Raw genomic sequence first — 18,682 nt, forward strand, 5'->3', positions numbered from 1 at the left:
TATAATAGATATTACAATATTTTAAAATATATGATAAATATAATTAAATTATTTATTATTTATGAATAGTAGATAATTAAATTTAGTTTTGCCACCTGCTTGCGAGAAGAATCTGATTAGCAGGGACAAGTTTCTTAGGTAATGATGCTATGGTTCTGGTTGTCTTTTTCAGTCCAGAATTTCCTTTTGAATAGTAATGACACGACAACTGTACGAAGTTTGCCATTCTTGAAGGGAAGTTTCCTTTGAGAAAAAATAAAAAATAAAAAATCCTTGTCTTTGGGCTTCACCTATCAACGGTGACATTCGCTATGAAATCTCAAATTTGGAAAATTTGTCAATTATTTAAAAAATAGAAAGCATTGGCCACTTCTTTTAGAACAAGTTTTGTTTGATTGTGGAAATTAATGGGAGTGGTTTTTATTAAATCGTCAAGATTTTTAGTTATATTACTAATATGGCTATATTGAAAGAAGCTTATTATCATTACCAATTAAAAATAAATATAACCAATAGCTTATTATAATTCATTTTCGTTTATTGGAAAACAAAAAAAACAAAGGAGAAAATATGTTGATTTCTTCCATTGTTGCTCACGAAAACTAAAAATATGCGAAATATTTCATCTGGCGAATTTAAGTTCGAAATGAGAAAACTCTCTGTTTCTTGCATTTAATATACACAAGCAGTAGGCGAAGAAATAGACGAAATGTAAGACTTTGGACTGAATATCCAAGACTGACAATAACACCTCTTGAGAGGAGGGGGACTCTATTACCAGCTGAGCTACTGGCTCCTTGACAGGAAAGTATACTTTAAAAATTCAGCCAATAACATTTCGGTGAACCAGTTCATCTTCCAATTCTATCGTGGAGAATAGCTTTGGCAATGGTGGCCAACGAGTTGTAAGCTCTGTAGAAACTTGTCGCATTGTTGGCCGATACTGGGGATCGGTCTGCAAGCAAGCAAACGCTAGTTTTGCAACATGTGCCACGCCGTCCGCAAGCTCGTTTTCAGGAGGTGGGAGGCGCTGGTCTAAAACATCCTTCAAGAGTGTATTGTGACCGGTTGGTGATGATGAGGAGGTGGAGGCAGAAAACATCAGAGATGAGATGAAATCGCCAGGATGCTTTCCCATCACTACTTCCAATGTTAATACTCCAAATCGCCAGGATGCTTTCCCATCACACTTCTCATCCACTTTCATTGTGTATGCCAACTCTGCAAAAGAGGCTGGTCATGCTATATTTTGCCAAAATAATTTACTGCACCTATTTTGTTTTCAAGTGATTTTGTAAACTAACCTACTGTAGAAGGTGATATTGAAACTTAACTACATACCTGGAGCTGTGTACCCAAAGGTGCCAGCAAATGATGTCCAATTGGACGAGTCAGGCATTAAGAGCCTGGCTGTGCCGAAGTCAGAGACATGATCCTCATATTCTGAATCCAAAAGAACATTGTTGCTGGAAATGTCTCTATGAATAATCGGAGGGGAGCAGTCATGGTGCATGTAGGATAAAGCATTGGCTACGCCTTTGATAAGATTCATCCTTTTATCCCAATCCATCTTTCCTGCTTGTTCCTCGTCGTTCAGTACCTTTCTTAAACTTTCCCTTTCCACAAATTCATATACCAAAAATGAGTGTTTGGCATGCGAGCAGAAACCATACAGGTTCACAATGTTCCGATGCCGTATACCCATTATGACATCAATCTCGCTTCTAAAAGGTTTCAAGCTGCTCATCTCAACTTCTGGTGTTTGGTGGAATTTCTTCACGGCAAGGACTTGTTCTGATGGAAGTACAGCTTTGTATACAACTCCATACCCTCCAGTACCAATGCAATATTTGGAGTCGAATTCCTCAGTAGCCTCAATGATGTCCTCGTAGCGCAGATCCCCACCAGGGCACCATCTCGCGGTAACATCTCTTCGTGGTGTTTCCACTAACCTTTTCTTTCTTCTGCTTTGGAAAAAGATAAGAAAACCTACAATCAGGCCCAACAAACTACCCAGCAGAGAAAATACTGTCAAAAAGACAACTTTGGGGCCCTTCTTGTGCACAGCTTTGTTTTTCATGAGAGCAGAACAAGCCTCCAAACCAGTTGCATTGCCACACAGGTTGGTGTTGTTGCGAATTGCTTCAAATGGTGCCTCACGAAAGGCTTTGATGTCAGGAATGGGGCCCTCTAGTTATTATAGGATACATCCACTTTAGTGAGGCCTTGCAGTCTACTAAAACTGGTTGGAATTAGACCAGACAACATATTATGGGAGAGGTTTAATACTAGCTGCTGCATCTGTCCAAGCTCCGGTGCTATACCTCCCATGAGGGAATTCCAACTGAGATCAAGACTTTGAAGAGACTGTCAATCTATTCTTACTGATATTCAAGAATATCAGTTTTGAGCACTTGCCAAGCTGTTTAAGAATTGTTCCGCTAAAATTGTTCGCGGCCAGGCCAAGCCTTTCGAGATCAGATAGCGATGCGACATCAAAAGGAATATCACCTGAAAGCTTGTTATCGTTGAGTGCAAGTTCAATGAACTTTAAATTCCCCAATTCCTTTGGAATTCTCCCAGCTAGTTGATTTGACGAGAGGTCAAGAGCTTGTAGATAAGTTGCCTTTCCAAGAGCAGCTGGTATTTCTCCAGATATTTTGTTTCCAAAAATTCTGAAGGCTGCCAGATTGTTAAACTGCTCCCATTTCCATGAAAGTTCACCATGTAATTCATTATCACTCAACTCCATGTAGTTCAAATTGGGATGTTTGCCAAAAGCTTCAGATATGTTTCCACTAAGTTGGTTTCTCTCAAGTCTGAGTCTCACCAAGCTGCTGCAATTTTTCAAGCTTTTTGGGATAGGTCCCGTGAAATAATTGTTCGCCGCAGCAAACCGTGAAAGTAATCCACCAAGGCACACATCTTGTGGTAGATTACCAGACAATCTATTAGAAAATATTTGTAACGAATACAAATGTGTAAGGTTGTTCATTTCTGGAGGAATGGGACCAAAAAGATTGTTATTCGCAAGGTCAAGTACAGATAAGCTTCTTAATTGCTTAAATGACAAAAGTAAACTGGTGAGAGATCTCAGATTTCCTATGGAAGCTGGGATTGGACCTTCAAAATTATTATAGAGCAACTGAAGGGCAGATAGATGTTCAAGCATTCCTACTTCCCTAGGTATGAAACCAGAGAGTTCGTTGCCGTAAAGGTAAAGATACGACAAGTTGCTTAAGTTTCCTATGGACGTAGGAAGAGCACCACTAAGGTTGTTATTTGACAAATCAAGCATATAAAGAGATACCAATTTTCCAACCTCTGGTGGTATGCTGCCAGAAATGCTATTTAAAGACAAGTCAAGTCTGATAAGGTTACCTATATGTGAAGGAATGGACCCATAGAGCGAGTTGTTGCGAAGGATAAGCTCAATCAAGTTAGGAAAGGAAGAGAATATGAGACTATTTAGGCTTATGTTGGTAACACTACCAGACTTGTCGCAACTGATTCCGAACCAGTTGCAAGGGCTGTCTCCAGCCCAAGAAGACAGGAGAGACTGGCTTTGGTTGTCAAGACTGACTTTCCATTCTAGAAGAGCTTCCGCTTCCTTCCTTCCATTTGCTACTTCAGCAGCTCCAGTACTAGCCGAGTAAGCAAAAGAAGCAAAGAAGGAAGCATAAGCAAGTAAGGAAAAAAACAAGAAAGGTGTGCATAAGAGAAAGATTTGGGAAGCCATGGCCTTGGTGGTTTACTTTCTTAAGGAGGATGTATAAATTGATTAGCCCTGCATACGTATATATATGCAGGAATTCATTTGTCTTGGTCATGATCGAAGATTTCTTAAGAAGATAGACAGCTGCGTCTTAATTGGATGTCTTCGGGCTTCAGCTATGGACCTACGGTGATGTTTCCCATGAAATTTCGAGTGTGGTATTGAAAATGGAATTATAAACTGAATTCTTCGTATTCATTGAATAATTTGATACAATATTTATAGTGTAGCTTCAGCGTAAATAACAGAATTAGTTGTAAATAACAACCTTTTGTAACAGAATATAACTGAATATAACTGAATATAACTGCCTGTCATGCTGAGCATATCAGCTTCAACGTGTTCTTGCTTGTCAGTGCAGTAGCGTGAGCATGAGTAGTTTCTTCCCAGTGCAGCATCTTCATTGTATCACTGCTGCAGTTCTTCCCAGTGCAGTATCTTCATTGTATCACTGCTGCAGACGTGTGCTTGGCTGAGTATATTCAACATGTGGAACAACATTCACGTGGTTAATGCTTTTGTATACAATATATTTCGGAAAAATAGATGAGCATCTTGACAAATCTGGCTATAAGTGTGAAGAATTACTGCGAAGGACATGGGCTCCTTGAGTGGTGTTAGCTCAGTAGCAGGGATGAATTTTCTGCTCTGTTTTCCTTAAAAAATACTACGACAAACGACAGGACTCTAATATTTTGTTTGGTGGTGTTTTATTTTAAAGTTATCTTTAGATTTAACTTGTTTAGCATGCAAATTTAGGTAGGAGCACACACGGAGACAGAACTTGAAGATAGGAAACTCAGAATTTAAGATGCAAAGAATGCTACATTTGCTGCCATGGATGAAGGGATAGTACCTGGTGGCGGTGCAACATATGTACATCTCTCGGAGCAGATCTCCTCAATAAAAAAATCCATGAAAGATGAAAATGAGAAGATTGGTGCTGATATTGTTGCAAAGGTCTGTTCTCGGTTCCTTTCTTTTTTCAAAAGTTATTTTCTTCACACTTTCGCCTCACTAGGATTTGATCTATGGTGATTTTCTTTTCTTTTGTGAGATGTGCCTTTTATGCTCATTTCTTTATTTGGATTGGTGAATTTTGCGTCTCAAATAGAAATAAGCAGCGTTTGTGAATGAGTTACCATGCAGCGTTTGTGCTAAAGCAGATTATTGCACAAGACTTGCAAAACGGACCTTTCATAATTAGTGATAAAGTTGGACATCCTTGTGAAATGGTTATAAATGCAGGGCGTAGCATGGAGAAACCCTACAAGTAGTGGTTTCTAAATGACTATAAAGGGAAATTTCTTCTCCCATGTAGTAACACATACCAATGATGCATTACAGGCACTTCTTGCACCTGCAAAAACAATTGCAACTAATGCAGGGGTTGATGGAGCAGTTGTGGTGGAGAATATTCGATCTTGTGACTGGAGAACTGGTTACAATGCAATGACTGGTAGATATGAAGATCTTCTCAATGCAGGGGTGGTAGATCCTTGTAGAGTTTCTAGGTGTGCACTTCAAAGTGCTGTCTCAATTGCTGGGATAGTTCTAACAACTCAAGCTGTGCTGGTTGAAAAAATAAAGAAGCCCAAGCCCGCTGTCCCTTATGTTCCTGGAATTACACCTTGAGAAAAATGGAAAAGAGCTGTTAAAATTGTAGAAAGAAGCTGAAGAAATTTTATTGCTCTGATGGCTCACATCAACAGTTTTGAGTTGGCTGGTCAGAATGAAACTTGAAGGTGAAGCAAGTCTCTTCAACAAGCCTTTACAACTTCTGGGATCACCAGGTGGATCATGCTTGAGACCACAAAAGCATCAAATGCCACAATGAAAGACTTTGCATTTGTCTGGAAATGCTTGGTTCTCCCTGCTGATACGACGACTACTCCCCTAAATTTTGTGTTTGGTCTCTGTTATATTTGATTTTCTGGCTGGTTTCCTGTTTACTATTCCAGTAACTCAGCAAGTAGCCGTATAGGAAGAGTAATCCCCATATCCAGATGCCCTCTTTAAAATCTTCAACTGAAGTTAGTCACTGACACAATTCAAGCAGAAAATCACTTTTATTTTATCAACTATATTTTCCCTTGACTGCTATATGATTCATCTGTCAATTTTATTTGAACGAGGTTTTGGTCTATTGCCATCAAATTTAATTGATTTTTGTTTGCTATTGGATGATTGCCTTGTAGTGTTATAAAACATGTTCTGCTGTTTGAGAAGCAGCCTGCTCCATCTTTTGTGAGTTTTCAAATGTTTGATTTTTCAACATATTTTCTTTTTGTTTTGAATTAGAAGCGCACACGTACATCCTCTATCATTTTCATGGAAATGGACTTGGCCCCGGTGCTCGAAAACTAAATGAAATATTTCAGTTTGGGCATGTGCTTATGTGGCTGCGTTGAAGTGCAGGAGTAAATCTCATGTAGATTATTATCAATGATGTCAAAAGTGTATAGAGAACAGATTTCCCTTCTCAATCCCTACTCTAAAGATGAAAATCATTTTCTTCTTCTTGCTTACTTTCTCTCCTTTCTCGACATCCATGTCATTACCATCCCCCTTTCTCCTCAGTCGTACCCAATGCACCTTCTAATATAAGCTCATGAATATTACTAGTACTCATGAACGCTCTTCCTTTTGACACACTACCCATCTTTCTTACTTTCATTTCTTTTCTCATCTTCCTCTTCCTCTGCCTCCTTTTCCTCATTCCGTTTAACTATTTCAAAGTTCCCCTCCCAATCAGTCTTTGCTTGAAAAATCAGCAACGCATTGAATGCTTTCTACGGAAACAACACCATTTAGTGCTCCCATCACATTCTCCAATATCAAGTATCATTGCTTTCTAGACATTCTGAATTTTGATCCTTCCAATTCCTATGTTTCAAATCAACTGCCACAAGGTTCCTATTCGTCTTGAAAAATGCTTTCTACGGAAACAACCTTTTTATCCACAACAGACGCATCATAAGTGTCTCATAACTTCTGCTTTGCTAAGTAGTCAATTATTAGACTTCATTTTTTTGAATCGCAAGCACTTCACTGGGATGTTTTCAGCTGTTATATTCAATTAGGGTTCTGTTGGAGTTTGCAAAGGGTTTTGGATGTTCTTTGTTTTGGAGTTTCGTGATCTTGGAAAGATACTAATGGATTTTTGCAGAGAAGCACGGATCGTCAACGAGGATGTTCTAGTGTTGTTGTAGATTCTTATTAAAGACTTGTATCATTTGATGATGTCATGTGAATTGCTAGAAATATATAAAAGTTTCGTAAGGAAACTGAAGCAGCCTACCATAAGACAAGATCTATTAGATTTTTTGAAGCCCAGAGGAAAGATACAGAGACGCTCTGTTTTTGTTTGGTAAAGAAAGACTTTTTCTGGCTGTAGGTTTGGTCTTGTCTCAATTCAGGAAATCCCACTTATAATTCAGCACAATTGCGTAAACCCTTGAAAACTGTTGAAAATTACAAAATGTTTTGATGCCAAGGCCCGTTGGCCTTCCAGGTACAAAATTAACCTGAACCTTGAGAGAAAATTATGCCTACAGTTCTACAACAGAGTTTTTGAACAGAAGCAGCATTCCTTATCACAGGGCTGGGAAGAATAGGGGGACGATCCATTCAAGAGTTAAGACCTTGCAGTTTTGAATTTTTAATACGAGGTTTTTTAGATTCAAATCCTGGAAAAGTTCGAGGGGGTAGAGATTTGAGATTAGAATGACTATCTCCTATTTTTAATACGAGGTTTTTGCAACTTGTGATTTAAAGATTTGTGTTAGGTATTACTTATTTGTTTCTTTCTAAGAGGGAAGCCCACTTTAGACGCGGAGGAATTAATATGGAATTTCAACTGACGTTATTTGATCTTTCAGGACGAGTTTGGTTTGATTGTGGAAATTTTGTTCATCATTATTGTACGGTCTTTGTGTTGGAATTTCGATTGTTTATTACTCTCCAAAAAAAATATGTAGTAGGAAGGCAATTGATACAAATGAAGGCAATGAATTACATGATTCATGACATTCACCAAGTTCCATCTAAAATGATGCTTTGGACGGAATATCTAACATAGACTTGATTATTGAATATTACATTTTGCCAAACAAGTTGCTTTTCACAAACACCCAAGTATACTGTAAAAATTCAGCCAATAACATTTCTGTGAACCATTATATCTTCCAATTCCATCGTGGAGAATAGCTTTGGCAATGGAGGCCATCGAGTTGTAAGCTCTGTAGAAACCTGTCGCATTGTTGGCCGATAGTGAGGATCGGTCTGCAAGCAAGCAAACGCCAGTTTTGCAACATGTGCCACACCGTCCGCAAGCTTGTTTTCAGGAGGTGGGAGGCGCTGGTCTAAGACATCCTTCAAGACTGTATTGTGACCAATTGGTGATGATGAGGAGGTGGAGGCAGATAACATCAGAGATGAGATGAAATCTCCAGGATGCTTTCCCATCATTACTTCCAATGTTAATACTCCAAAGCTATAAACATCACATTTTTCATCCACTTTCATTGTGTATGCCAACTCTGCAAAAGAGGCTGGTCATGCTATATTTTGCAAAAATAATTTACCTAATGTAGAAGGTGACATTGAAAATTAACGACATACCTGGAGCTGTGTACCCAAAGGTGCCAGCAAATGATGTCCAATTGGACGAGTCAGGCATTAAGAGCCTGGCTGTGCCGAAGTCAGAGACATGAGCCTCATATTCTGAATCCAAAAGAACATTGTTGCTGGAAATGTCTCTATGAATAATCGGAGGGGAGCAGTCATGGTGCATGTAGGATAAAGCATTGGCTACGCCTTTGATAAGATTTATCCTTTTATCCCAATCCATCTTTGCTGCTTGTTCCTCGTCGTCCAGTACCTTTCTTAAACTTCCCCTTTCCACAAATTCATATACCAAAAATGAGTGTTTGGCATGCGAGCAGAAACCATACAGCTTCACAATATTTCGATGCCGTATACCCATTAAGACATCAATCTCTCTTCTAAAAGCTTTCAAGCTGCTCATCTCAACTTCTGGTGTTTGGTGGAATTTCTTCACGGCAAGGACTTGTTCTGATGGAAGTACAGCTTTGTAAACAACTCCATACCCTCCAGTACCAATGCAATATTTGGAGTCGAATTCCTCAGTAGCCTCAATGATGTCCTCGTAGCGCAGATCCCCACCAGGGCACCATCTCGCGGTAACATCTCTTTGTGGTGTTTCCATGAACCTTTTCTTTCTTCTGCTTTGGAAAAAGATAAGAAAACCTACAATCAGGCCCAACAAACTACCCAGCAGAGAAAAGACCGTCAAAAAGACAACTTTGGGGCCCTTCTTGTGCACAGTTTTGTTTTTCATGAGAGCAGAACAAGCCTCCAAACCAGTTGCATTGCCACACAGGTTGGTGTTGTTGCGAATTGCTTCAAATGGTGCCTCGCGAAAGGCTTTGATGTCAGGAATGGGGCCCTCTAGCTTGTTATAGGATACATCCACTTTAGTGAGGCCTTGCAGTCTATTAAAACTGGTTGGAATTAGACCAGACAACATATTATGGGAGAGGTTTAATACCTCTAGCTGCTGCATCTGTCCAAGGTCCGGTGCTATACGTCCCATGAGGGAATTCCAACTGAGATCAAGACTTTGAAGAGACTGTAAAGACCCCATCTCAGCAGGAATACTCCCTGTCAATCTATTCTTGCTGATATTCAAGAATATCAGTTTTGAGCACTTGCCAAGCTGTTTAAGAATTGTTGCACTAAAATTGTTCGCAGCCAGGCCAAGCCTTTCGATATCAGATAGCGATGCGACATCGAAAGGAATATCACCTGAAAGTCTGTTATCGTTGAGTGCAAGTTCAATCAACTTCAAATTTCCCAATTCTTTGGGAATTCTCCCAGCCAGTTGATTTGACGAGAGGTCAAGAGCTTGTAGATGAGTTGCCTTTCCAAGAGCAGCTGGTATCTCTCCAGATATTTTGTTTCCAGAAATTCTGAAGGCGGTCAGATGGTTGAACTGCTCCCATTTCAATGAAAGTTCACCGTGCAATTCATTATCACTCAAATCCATGTAGTACAAATGAGGATGTGTGCCAAAAGCTTCAGATATGTTTCCACTAAGTTGGTTTCTCTCAAGTCTGAGTCTCAACAAGCTGCTGCAGTTTCTCAAGCTTTTCGGGATAGGTCCCGTGAAATAATTGTCATCCGCACTAAAATATAAAAGTAATCCACCAAGGCACACATCTCGTGGTAGATTACCAGACAATCTATTAGAATATATTTGTAACGTATCCAAATGTGTAAGGTTGTTTATTTGAATGGGACCAAAAAGATTGTTATTCCCAAGGTTAAGTAAATGTAAATTTTTTAAATTTTCTAAAGATGCTGGTATTATACCAGTTAGTTTATTAAACGACAAATTTAAAATAGTGAGAGATCTCGTCATGTTTTCAATAAAAGTAATTGGACCAAAAAGATTGTTATTAAGAAGGCTAAGTACAGATAAGCTTTTAAAATTTTCTAAAGATGCTGGTATTGTACCAGTTAGTTTATTAAACGACAAATCTAAAATAGTGAGAGATCTCGTCATGTTTTCAATAAAAGTAAGGGGACCAAAAAGATTGTTACTATGAAGGCTAAGAATAGATAAGCTTTTTAAATTTCCTAAAGATGCTGGTATTGTACCAGTTAGTTTATTAGACGACAAATCTAAAATAGTGAGAGATCTCGGGAGGTTTCCAATAATAGTAAGGGGACCAGAAAAACTGTTACTCCAAAGGCTAAGTATAGATAAGTTTTTTAAATTTTCTAAAAATGTTGGTATTGTCCCGGTTAGTTTATTAAATAACAAAGCTAAAACAGTGAGAGATTCTAAATTTCCAATTTCTGGTGGAATGTTGCCAGAAATGTTATTGTAAGACAAGTCAAGGATGGAGAGGTTAGAAAGGTTACCTATATGTGAAGGAATGGACCCATAGAGCGAGTTGTTGGGAAGGAAAAGCTCAATCAAGTTAGGAAAGGAAGAGAATCGGAGACTATTAAGCGTACCTCTCAAGCTAGAATTGGACAGACTTATGTTGCTGACACTACCAGACTTGTCGCAGCTGATTCCGAACCAGTTGCAAGGGCTGTCTCCAGCCCAAGAAGACAGGAGAGACTGGCTTTGGTTGTCAAGACTGACTTTCCATTCTAGAAGAGCTTCTGCTTCCTTCCTTCCATTTGCTACTTCAGCAGCTCCAGTACTAGCCGAGTAAGCAAAAGAAGCAAAGAAGGAAGCATAAGCAAGTGAGGAAAAAACCAAAAAAGGTGTGGAGAAGAAAAAGATGTGGGAAGCCATGGCCTTGGTGGTTTAATTTCTTAAAAAGGATGTATAAAATGATTTGCCCTGCATGCGTATGTATATGGAAAAGAAATGATAGATTATAAATTCATGAGTAAGATTGAAAGAAAGGTGCAGCTGGACAGGGTAACAACATTCAATCTTGACCGGAAATGAAGTCTTTTGATTTTTAATTTTGATTTATTTATCAAATCTTAATTTGTTTTTAATTTTATTTTTGGATCCTAATCTTGATTTAAAAAAAAAAAATTGATCTTTGATCTCTTAAAATTTTTTTGTTTTGGATTTTTTTATTAATTTGATTTTTTTTTAATTTCACCCTTTAACTAAATTGAGTAACAACAACTTCCTTCAAAGTTCATTTTGAAAAATGAAGTTCATTATTTTTTTCAGTTTCCTTTCATTTAATTATCCACATCTCATGATTTAGACAGGAGGTTAAACTAGGTGAATCATATATTTTTTAAAGTTGTTTTTTTTCCAGCTTTGTCCTTCAAAATTAGTTATTTCTAAAATTAAGCTGTTTTTTTTCTATTAAATTATCCTGTTTGCATAATTTAATTTACAGGTTTTGAAAACCTCACTTAAATTTAAAAGTTAATTTTTTTTAATTAACATTTAGATTTCTAGGGCCATTGTTATTTTTTATGTTACAAAAAAATCAGTTCACCATGTGAAGAAACTCGTGCCACCTATCGAGAAAGATAGATCAATTAAAGGAAGAGGGCTGGAGGCGGAGGAAGCACCCAGCCAGTCAGCATCTTCGTTAGAAATGAAGTATCCTTTTGCTAGAAGATCAATTAAGGTAAGTAAGATATTGAGAAGTAATCCTGAAAAATCAGAGTATTCATGACTTCAAATGAAAAAAACCGGGGAGACTAGCAGGAAATTTCTTTAGACCGATCAGTAATTTGTTTTATTTTCTGAAATTTTATTTTTTAATATAAACCACTCATTCTAAAAATCTATGACGTGAGACCCTGGTGTTGCGAGTTGGTATTTGGTTCTGTATACCCTAATAAAAAAAATATGATTTGGGCCTCATTAGCTGGTTTTAAAAGTGATTTTATTGAAAATTAAATTATAAAAAAGTACTTTCTATTATATGGCTATATCATAAAAAATATATAAAAAAAAATTGTCATGCATAAATGTTAAATTTTAATGTCATTGTTAAATAATATTTATGTAGTATTATTTATTAAGGGTAGAATAATACTTTCAGTTTAACCCATATATACTTTATTTGTATTTAGGTTAAGTCTAAGCATTCATAATATACAGATTATTCATAATTCTAGCCTCCCTTTTGTGTTTGATCTCAATAAGTTTAACATGGTATCAGAGCTGGTTTTATGAAACGAGGCTTAATCCAATTTTTTTTTGGAGTGATATTTTGTCTTTCGCTTCTGCAAAATTAGGTATTTCGACAGTTTCTGCAATTATTTTGGTATTTCGTCTTCCCTTCAGCATCTGCAATTTGGTATTTGCGTTCAGTTTTTGCAAATTTGTTTTGTGTTTTGGAGTAATCGTATAATTTCGAGAAGAGATTTGTTTAGTTTCTGCAATTTAGTATTTTGTTTCCGCTGCTTTTGCATTCTGGTTATTTGTGATTGCTGATTATGGCTACTGAAAGAGATGATTCACTTCAGTCTGTGAGTGTGAGGTTGGATGGGAAGAATTATTCGTATTGGAGTTATGTGATGAGAAATTTTCTTAAGGGTAAGAAGATGTGGGGGTATGTTAGTGGGACTTATATGATACCTAAGAATGTTGAGGAGGGAGATGTTGTTTTGATAGATACATGGGAAGCAAATAATGCAAAGATCATTACTTGGATCAACAATTCTGTTGAGCATTCGATAGGTATGCAGTTGACGAAGTATGAGACAGCAAAAGAGGTTTGGGATCATCTGCAAAGGTTATTCACACAATCAAATTTTGCAAAACAGTATCAATTAGAGAATGACATACGAGCTCTTCATCAGAAGAATATGAGTATCCAAGAGTTTTATTCTGCTATGACAGATCTTTGGGATCAATTGGCTCTTACAGAATCGACAGAATTAAAGGCATGTGGTGCCTATATTGAGCGTAGAGAGCAGCAACGATTGGTACAGTTTTTAACAGTACTTCACAGTGATTTCGAAGGACTTAGGGGTTCAATTCTGCATCGTTCTCCATTGCCTTCTGTTGACTCTGTTGTTAGTGAGTTATTGGCTGAAGAAATACGTCTTCAGTCTTATTCTGAAAAGGGAATTTTTTCTGCTTCGAATCCTTCAGTATTAGCAGTGCCTTCTAAGCCATTCTCTAATCATCAGAATAAGCCTTACACAAGGGTTGGCTTCGATAAGTGCAGTTTCTGTAAGCAGAAAGGTCATTGGAAGGCTCAGTGTCCTAAGTTGAGACAGCAGAATCAAGCTTGGAAGTCTGGCAATCAGTCACAATCTAATGCTCATAGACCACCTCAGGGTTATAAACCACCACACAACAATACTGCAGCAGTAGCTTCCTCAAGTTCTATTACCGATCCTAATATTTTGGCTGAGCAATTTCAGAAGTTTCTCTCCTTGCAGCCACAAGCAATGTCCGCTTCTTCTTCCATAGGTCAGTTGCATCATAGTTCCTCAGGTATGCCACACTCTGAATGGGTCTTGGATTCTGGTGCTTCTCATCATATGTCTCCAGATTCCTCATCTTTTACCTCTGTTTCCCCTTTGTCCTCCATTCCTGTTATGACTGCTAATGGCACTCCTATGCCCTTAGCAGGTGTTGGTTTTGTTGTCACACCTCACTTGTCTCTCCCTAATGTTTATCTTATTCCAAAACTCAAATTGAATCTTGCGTCTGTTGGTCAAATATGTGATTCTGGTGATTATTTAGTCATGTTTTCTGGTTCATTTTGTTGTATACAGGATCTGCAGTCTCAGAAGCTGATTGGGACAGGCCGTAGAGAGAATGGACTATATATTTTGGATGAGTTAAAAGTGCCAGTTGCTGCTGCCGCTGCTGCTGCTACTACAGTTGATTTGTCTTCCTTTCGTTTAAGTCTTTCATCTTCTAGTTTTTATTTATGGCATTCCCATCTAGGTCATGTTTCATCTTCTCGTTTGAGATTTTTGGCATCCACAGGAGCTTTAGGAAATTTGAAAACTTGTGACATTTCGGATTGTAGTGGATGTAAATTGGCAAAATTTTCCGCCTTACCTTTTAATAGAAGTATTTCTGTTTCTTCTTCACCATTTGATTTGATTCATTCTGATGTATGGAGACCTTCTCCTGTTGCCACAAAAGGAGGGTCTCGATATTATGTCTCTTTTATTGATGATCATACTCGTTATTGTTGGGTTTATTTAATGAAACATCGTTCTGAATTTTTTGAGATATATGCAGCTTTTCGAGCTCTTATCAAAACTCAACATTCTGCTGTGATTAAATGTTTTAGGTGTGATTTGGGTGGGGAATACACCTCTAATAAATTTTGTCAATTGCTTGCCTTAGATGGAACCATCCACCAAACTTCTTGTACAGATACTCCTGAGCAAAATGGTGTTGCTGAAAGAAAACATAGGCACATTGTTGAAACTGCTCATTCTCTCTTGTTGTCTGCCTTTGTTCCTAGTGAGTTTTGGGGAGAAGCTGTTCTTACTGCTGTAAGTTTAATTAATACAATTCCATCTTCTCATAGTTCGGGTCTATCTCCTTTTGAAAAGTTATATGGGTATGTTCCTGATTATTCCTCATTTAGAGTCTTTGGTTGTACTTGTTTCGTTCTTCGTCCTCATGTAGAAATGATGCGAACCTCGTGATCACGTGGTCACGCAACCCACAATCAAGATTGAGATCTGATCTCGGAAAGCCGAAAGAGGTCTGATAGGAGTGTGACACAATGGAAACCTGCCCCAAGGCACCAACACTATTGGAATGAGTAGAATGACGCCACGAAGCCAGTTAATCTTCGATAAGTCATATCCAGTTCGTTCAAGAACTGAAGACTGCAAGAATCACTCTCACACGTTAAAACTGAAAAGTTCAGCATAATAATCATCAAAAGCTGCCGAAATTGTGGCTTACATGAGTTTAAATAGTTCTTGAAAAGTTAACCTTAATGGACCCCTTATGTGGACTTATATGAGGTCCACTCAAAACTGGCCCAAAACCCTAAGCTGAAAAGCCCATAACCTGATCCAAACAAGCCTTGGACCCTAGCTCCAAACAAAGTTTTTAATTAAGCCCAAAACATTAAAGAAAATAATAAAAATAAGTAACTTGTCATTAAATACCACCAGCCCTTCTTTCCTTGTGTAGCTAGGATGAATAAGGAATCCTTATAAGAAAAGGATTCTGAAACATTAATGAATCCTTGCCACACTAGGAGATTATATTGAAACTCATTAAAGATCCTTGTGGAACTAGGAAATTCCCAAAACCAGCTCTCACATCCTTGGAGGAAAAGAATAGGAAGTCCACAAGTCAAATGGAAGTAAATAACAAAATCCGTACAGCCTCTGTTGACCAGTATTGGGTTGCCTTACCGAACTCCGATTCACCTGCAATTTTAACCCAAGGTAATAAGATATGTCTGGAGAGTCCACATAAAATATTAGCCCGATCCAACGGTCGGATTGAGAATTATGACTGTTGCCGTAAACCTGGATTGTTGCGCTTTTTACGCCAAAATCCGAATCTGACCTTACTTGGGTCGTATCACAGGGATGAACCGTATCATTCCCTCCCTCTTCAAGAAGATTCGCCCTCGAATCTTGAATAGCATTAATGGTGACTTCAGTAGCCTCTTGTTTAAGCCTTCGGAATCCCCTTATTGCTAACACATTTCTCCAACAACACTGTATAGAAGTAGTGACTGACAAGAATTTCAAATAAGCATGCCGTACTAACCACTTGCGTACATACTTCTGAATGATAACCACAGCGACTCTCCTTTGTCTTTCATCCTTTTGGCGTTGTACCTCTTTTTCCCATGAAGCTTCAAGATCATAGAATAATCTTCTACACTTATCAACTTCTCGTTCTAGAACCCCCAAACCATGGCTTAGTATTTCGCATCGTTGATCTACAATCCTCCTCTGTTCCCTCTCCCTTAGTGAATACATGACACAGATAGGGGAAAAAAAACAAGAAGACGACGACAAGAATAGAGTTTATAGCATGAAGAACATTGATTTAGACTCGAGAATACAAATCTGACTTTTGTTTGGACCAGAACTTATCGAAAAACAAACTAATACGAGGGTGATGAAAATGACTCAAACAACAGCCAAATAACAAAATATGATGATAGTATAATGGCAGGAACGAAATCAACAGAAACAAAACAAGTTTTGAAAGATAACACCAAACAGACCCGTTACGACAAAACAAGACCTAATTCGGGAAACCTAAAGAAACCGATATCCAAATGACCTCGAATTTAATTCGTATTATTACAATACTATGAAATCACCAAAAATCAATTTATAGGTCGTTCTCTTATTTCTAGGTACCCAAACTCCTTGTATGATCAGTTTGCGGCAGAATTGATCCTCCAATTAAAACCTCTAGAAGCCGGAATCAAAATATGTCCAAATTTAATATATGGTGCGATCTCATCCCCAATACACATAATATGAAGTTTCAACTGATTCTAGGGTGTTTTTCTTACGGCTCACTAATAGTAGTGTTTCCGCGGCAGAATCGAACCTCGAATTAAAACCTCAAGCAAACAATATCGAAATATGTCTAAATTTGATATAAGATGCGATCTCACCCCAAATAGACTGAATATGAAGTTTAAATTGATTCCAAGGTGTTTTACCTAGGGTTCATTAAGAGTAGTGTTTTTGCGGCAGAATTGAAACTCGAATTAAAACCTCAAGCAAATAATATCAGAATAGGCCCAACTTTTATATATGATGCGATCCCATCCCCAATAGACTGAATATGAAGTTTAAATTGATTCCGAGGTGGTTTGCTTATGGTTCACCAAGATTTGTGTTTCTGCGGCAAAAATTGAATGATCCTTCAAATTTCAACTAATCACTCTTTTCTCTATTTCTTTCTGATTTTTTTTAACAAAACTGATATGATTTAGAGACAGTAACAAGATGAAAATATAAACTTTTTTTTTTTTTTGCTTAGATGACACAGACACGAAGAACAAGAAGATGGACGCAAACACTGAAAAACTTAAGGGAACACCAAAAAAAAAAAACAAAAATAACATAATGATATGACCTTGTTTCGGAGCCTAGCTCTGATACCAACTGATGCGAACCTCGTGATCACGTGGTCACGCAACCCACAATCAAGATTGAGATCTGATCCCGGAAAGCCAAAAGAGGTCTGATAGGAGTGTGACACAATGGAAACCTACCCCAAGGCACCAACACTATTGGAATGAGTAGAATGACGCCACGAAGCCAGTTAATCTTCGATAAGTCATATCCAGTTCGTTCAAGAACTGAAGACTGCAAGAATCACTCTCACACGTTAAAACTGAAAAGTTCAGCATAATAATCATCAAAAGCTGCCGAAATTGTGGCTTACATGAGTTTAAATAGTTCTTGAAAAGTTAACCCTAATGGACCCCTTATGTGGACTTATATGAGGTCCACTCAAAACTGGCCCAAAACCCTAAGCTGAAAAGCCCATAACCTGATCCAAACAAGCCTTGGACCCTAGCTCCAAACAAAGTTTTAATTAAGCCCAAACATTAAAGAAAATAATAAAAATAAGTAACTTGTCATTAAATACCACCAGCCCTTCTTTCCTTGTGTAGCTAGGATGAATAAGGAATCCTTATAAGAAAAGGATTCTGAAACATTAATGAATCCTTGCCACACTAGGAGATTATATTGCAACTCATTAAAGATCCTTGTGGAACTAGGAAATTCCCAAAACCAGCTCCCACATCCTTGGAGGAAAAGAATCTTAATCAAATAGGAAGTCCACAAGTCAAATGGAAGTAAATAACAAAATCCGTACAGCCTCTGTTGACCAGTATTGGGGTGCCTTACCGAACTCCGATTGACCTGCAATTTTAACCCAAGGTAGTAAGATATGTCTGGAGAGTCCACATAAAATATTAGTCCGATCCAACGGTCGGATTGAGAATTATGACTGTTGCCGTAAACCTGGATTGTTGCGCTTTTTACGCCAAAATCCGAATCTGACCTTACTTGGGTCGTATCACAGGGCTGAACCGTATCAAGAATGAAGTAATTTATCCTCTCGATCCGCTATTTGTGTTTTTCTAGGCTATGGTGAAGGTAAAAAGGGTTATCGTTGTTTTGATCCAATAACTCAGAAACTTTATGTGTCTCGTCATGTTGTCTTCCTTGAGCATATACCTTTCTTTTCTATTCCATCCACTACTCATAACCTGACCAAATATGATGTTATTAGTATAGATCCGTTTTCTGAGGATTCTGATATCTCTCCCCATGTTCGATCAATTTGTACTCATAACTCTGCAGGTACTGGTACTTTACTCTCTGGCACACCTGAAGCTCCATTCTCATCTACAGCCCCTCAAGCTTCATCTGAGATTGTGGATCCACCTCCACGTC

At 38.1% G+C, this 18,682-nt stretch overlaps 2 protein-coding genes and 1 pseudogene across 4 annotated transcripts; 1 reads left to right on the plus strand and 2 right to left on the minus strand.

Annotated features, from left to right (window-relative positions):
• Positions 1 to 681: 681 nt before the first annotated feature.
• LOC118037767 (uncharacterized) lies at positions 682 to 3,739 on the minus strand (annotated as a pseudogene).
• Positions 3,740 to 4,201: 462 nt separating this feature from the next.
• Positions 4,202 to 5,906, plus strand: LOC118037763 (chaperonin 60 subunit alpha 2, chloroplastic). 3 transcript variants are annotated; one of them, XR_004685664.2, is made up of 3 exons: positions 4,338 to 4,735; positions 5,123 to 5,460; positions 5,775 to 5,906. XR_004685664.2 is itself a non-coding variant. In XM_035043860.2 (2 exons), the coding sequence occupies exons 1-2, from the start codon at positions 4,613 to 4,615 to the stop codon at positions 5,408 to 5,410; spliced, it is 411 nt and encodes a 136-aa protein (XP_034899751.1). In that variant the 5' UTR covers positions 4,342 to 4,612; the 3' UTR covers positions 5,411 to 5,906. The 3 variants fall into 3 exon arrangements, 1 of the variants encoding a protein (XP_034899751.1); XR_012167996.1 differs by having other exon boundaries at positions 4,202 to 4,735; positions 5,024 to 5,906; XM_035043860.2 differs by having other exon boundaries at positions 4,342 to 4,735; positions 5,123 to 5,906.
• A 1,935-nt stretch (positions 5,907 to 7,841) lies between these two features.
• LOC118037769 (uncharacterized) lies at positions 7,842 to 11,145 on the minus strand. The gene is made up of 2 exons (XM_035043864.2): positions 8,399 to 11,145; positions 7,842 to 8,316 (listed from the first exon to the last, which is right to left on the minus strand). The coding sequence occupies exons 1-2, from the start codon at positions 11,109 to 11,111 to the stop codon at positions 7,928 to 7,930; spliced, it is 3,102 nt and encodes a 1,033-aa protein (XP_034899755.1). The 5' UTR covers positions 11,112 to 11,145; the 3' UTR covers positions 7,842 to 7,927.
• Between the last annotated feature and the right edge of the window lie 7,537 nt (positions 11,146 to 18,682).

This window comes from Populus alba, chromosome 15 (genome assembly GCF_005239225.2).
Source record: "Populus alba chromosome 15, ASM523922v2, whole genome shotgun sequence".
Taxonomy (NCBI): domain Eukaryota; kingdom Viridiplantae; phylum Streptophyta; class Magnoliopsida; order Malpighiales; family Salicaceae; genus Populus; species Populus alba.

What these genes read in the sequence shown, in the direction of transcription:
- LOC118037769 (XM_035043864.2), bottom strand. Translation starts at nt 11,111, where the DNA reads ATGGCTTCCCACATCTTTTTCTTCTCCACACCTTTTTTGGTTTTTTCC. An exon ending in CTTTGGGTACACAGCTCCAG is followed by an intron (nt 8,317 to 8,398) that starts GTATGTCGTTAA and finishes CCTCTTTTGCAG; the next exon opens with AGTTGGCATACACAATGAAA.
- LOC118037763 (XM_035043860.2), top strand. Translation starts at nt 4,613, where the DNA reads ATGGATGAAGGGATAGTACCTGGTGGCGGTGCAACATATGTACATCTC. An exon ending in GTGCTGATATTGTTGCAAAG is followed by an intron (nt 4,736 to 5,122) that starts GTCTGTTCTCGG and finishes GATGCATTACAG; the next exon opens with GCACTTCTTGCACCTGCAAA.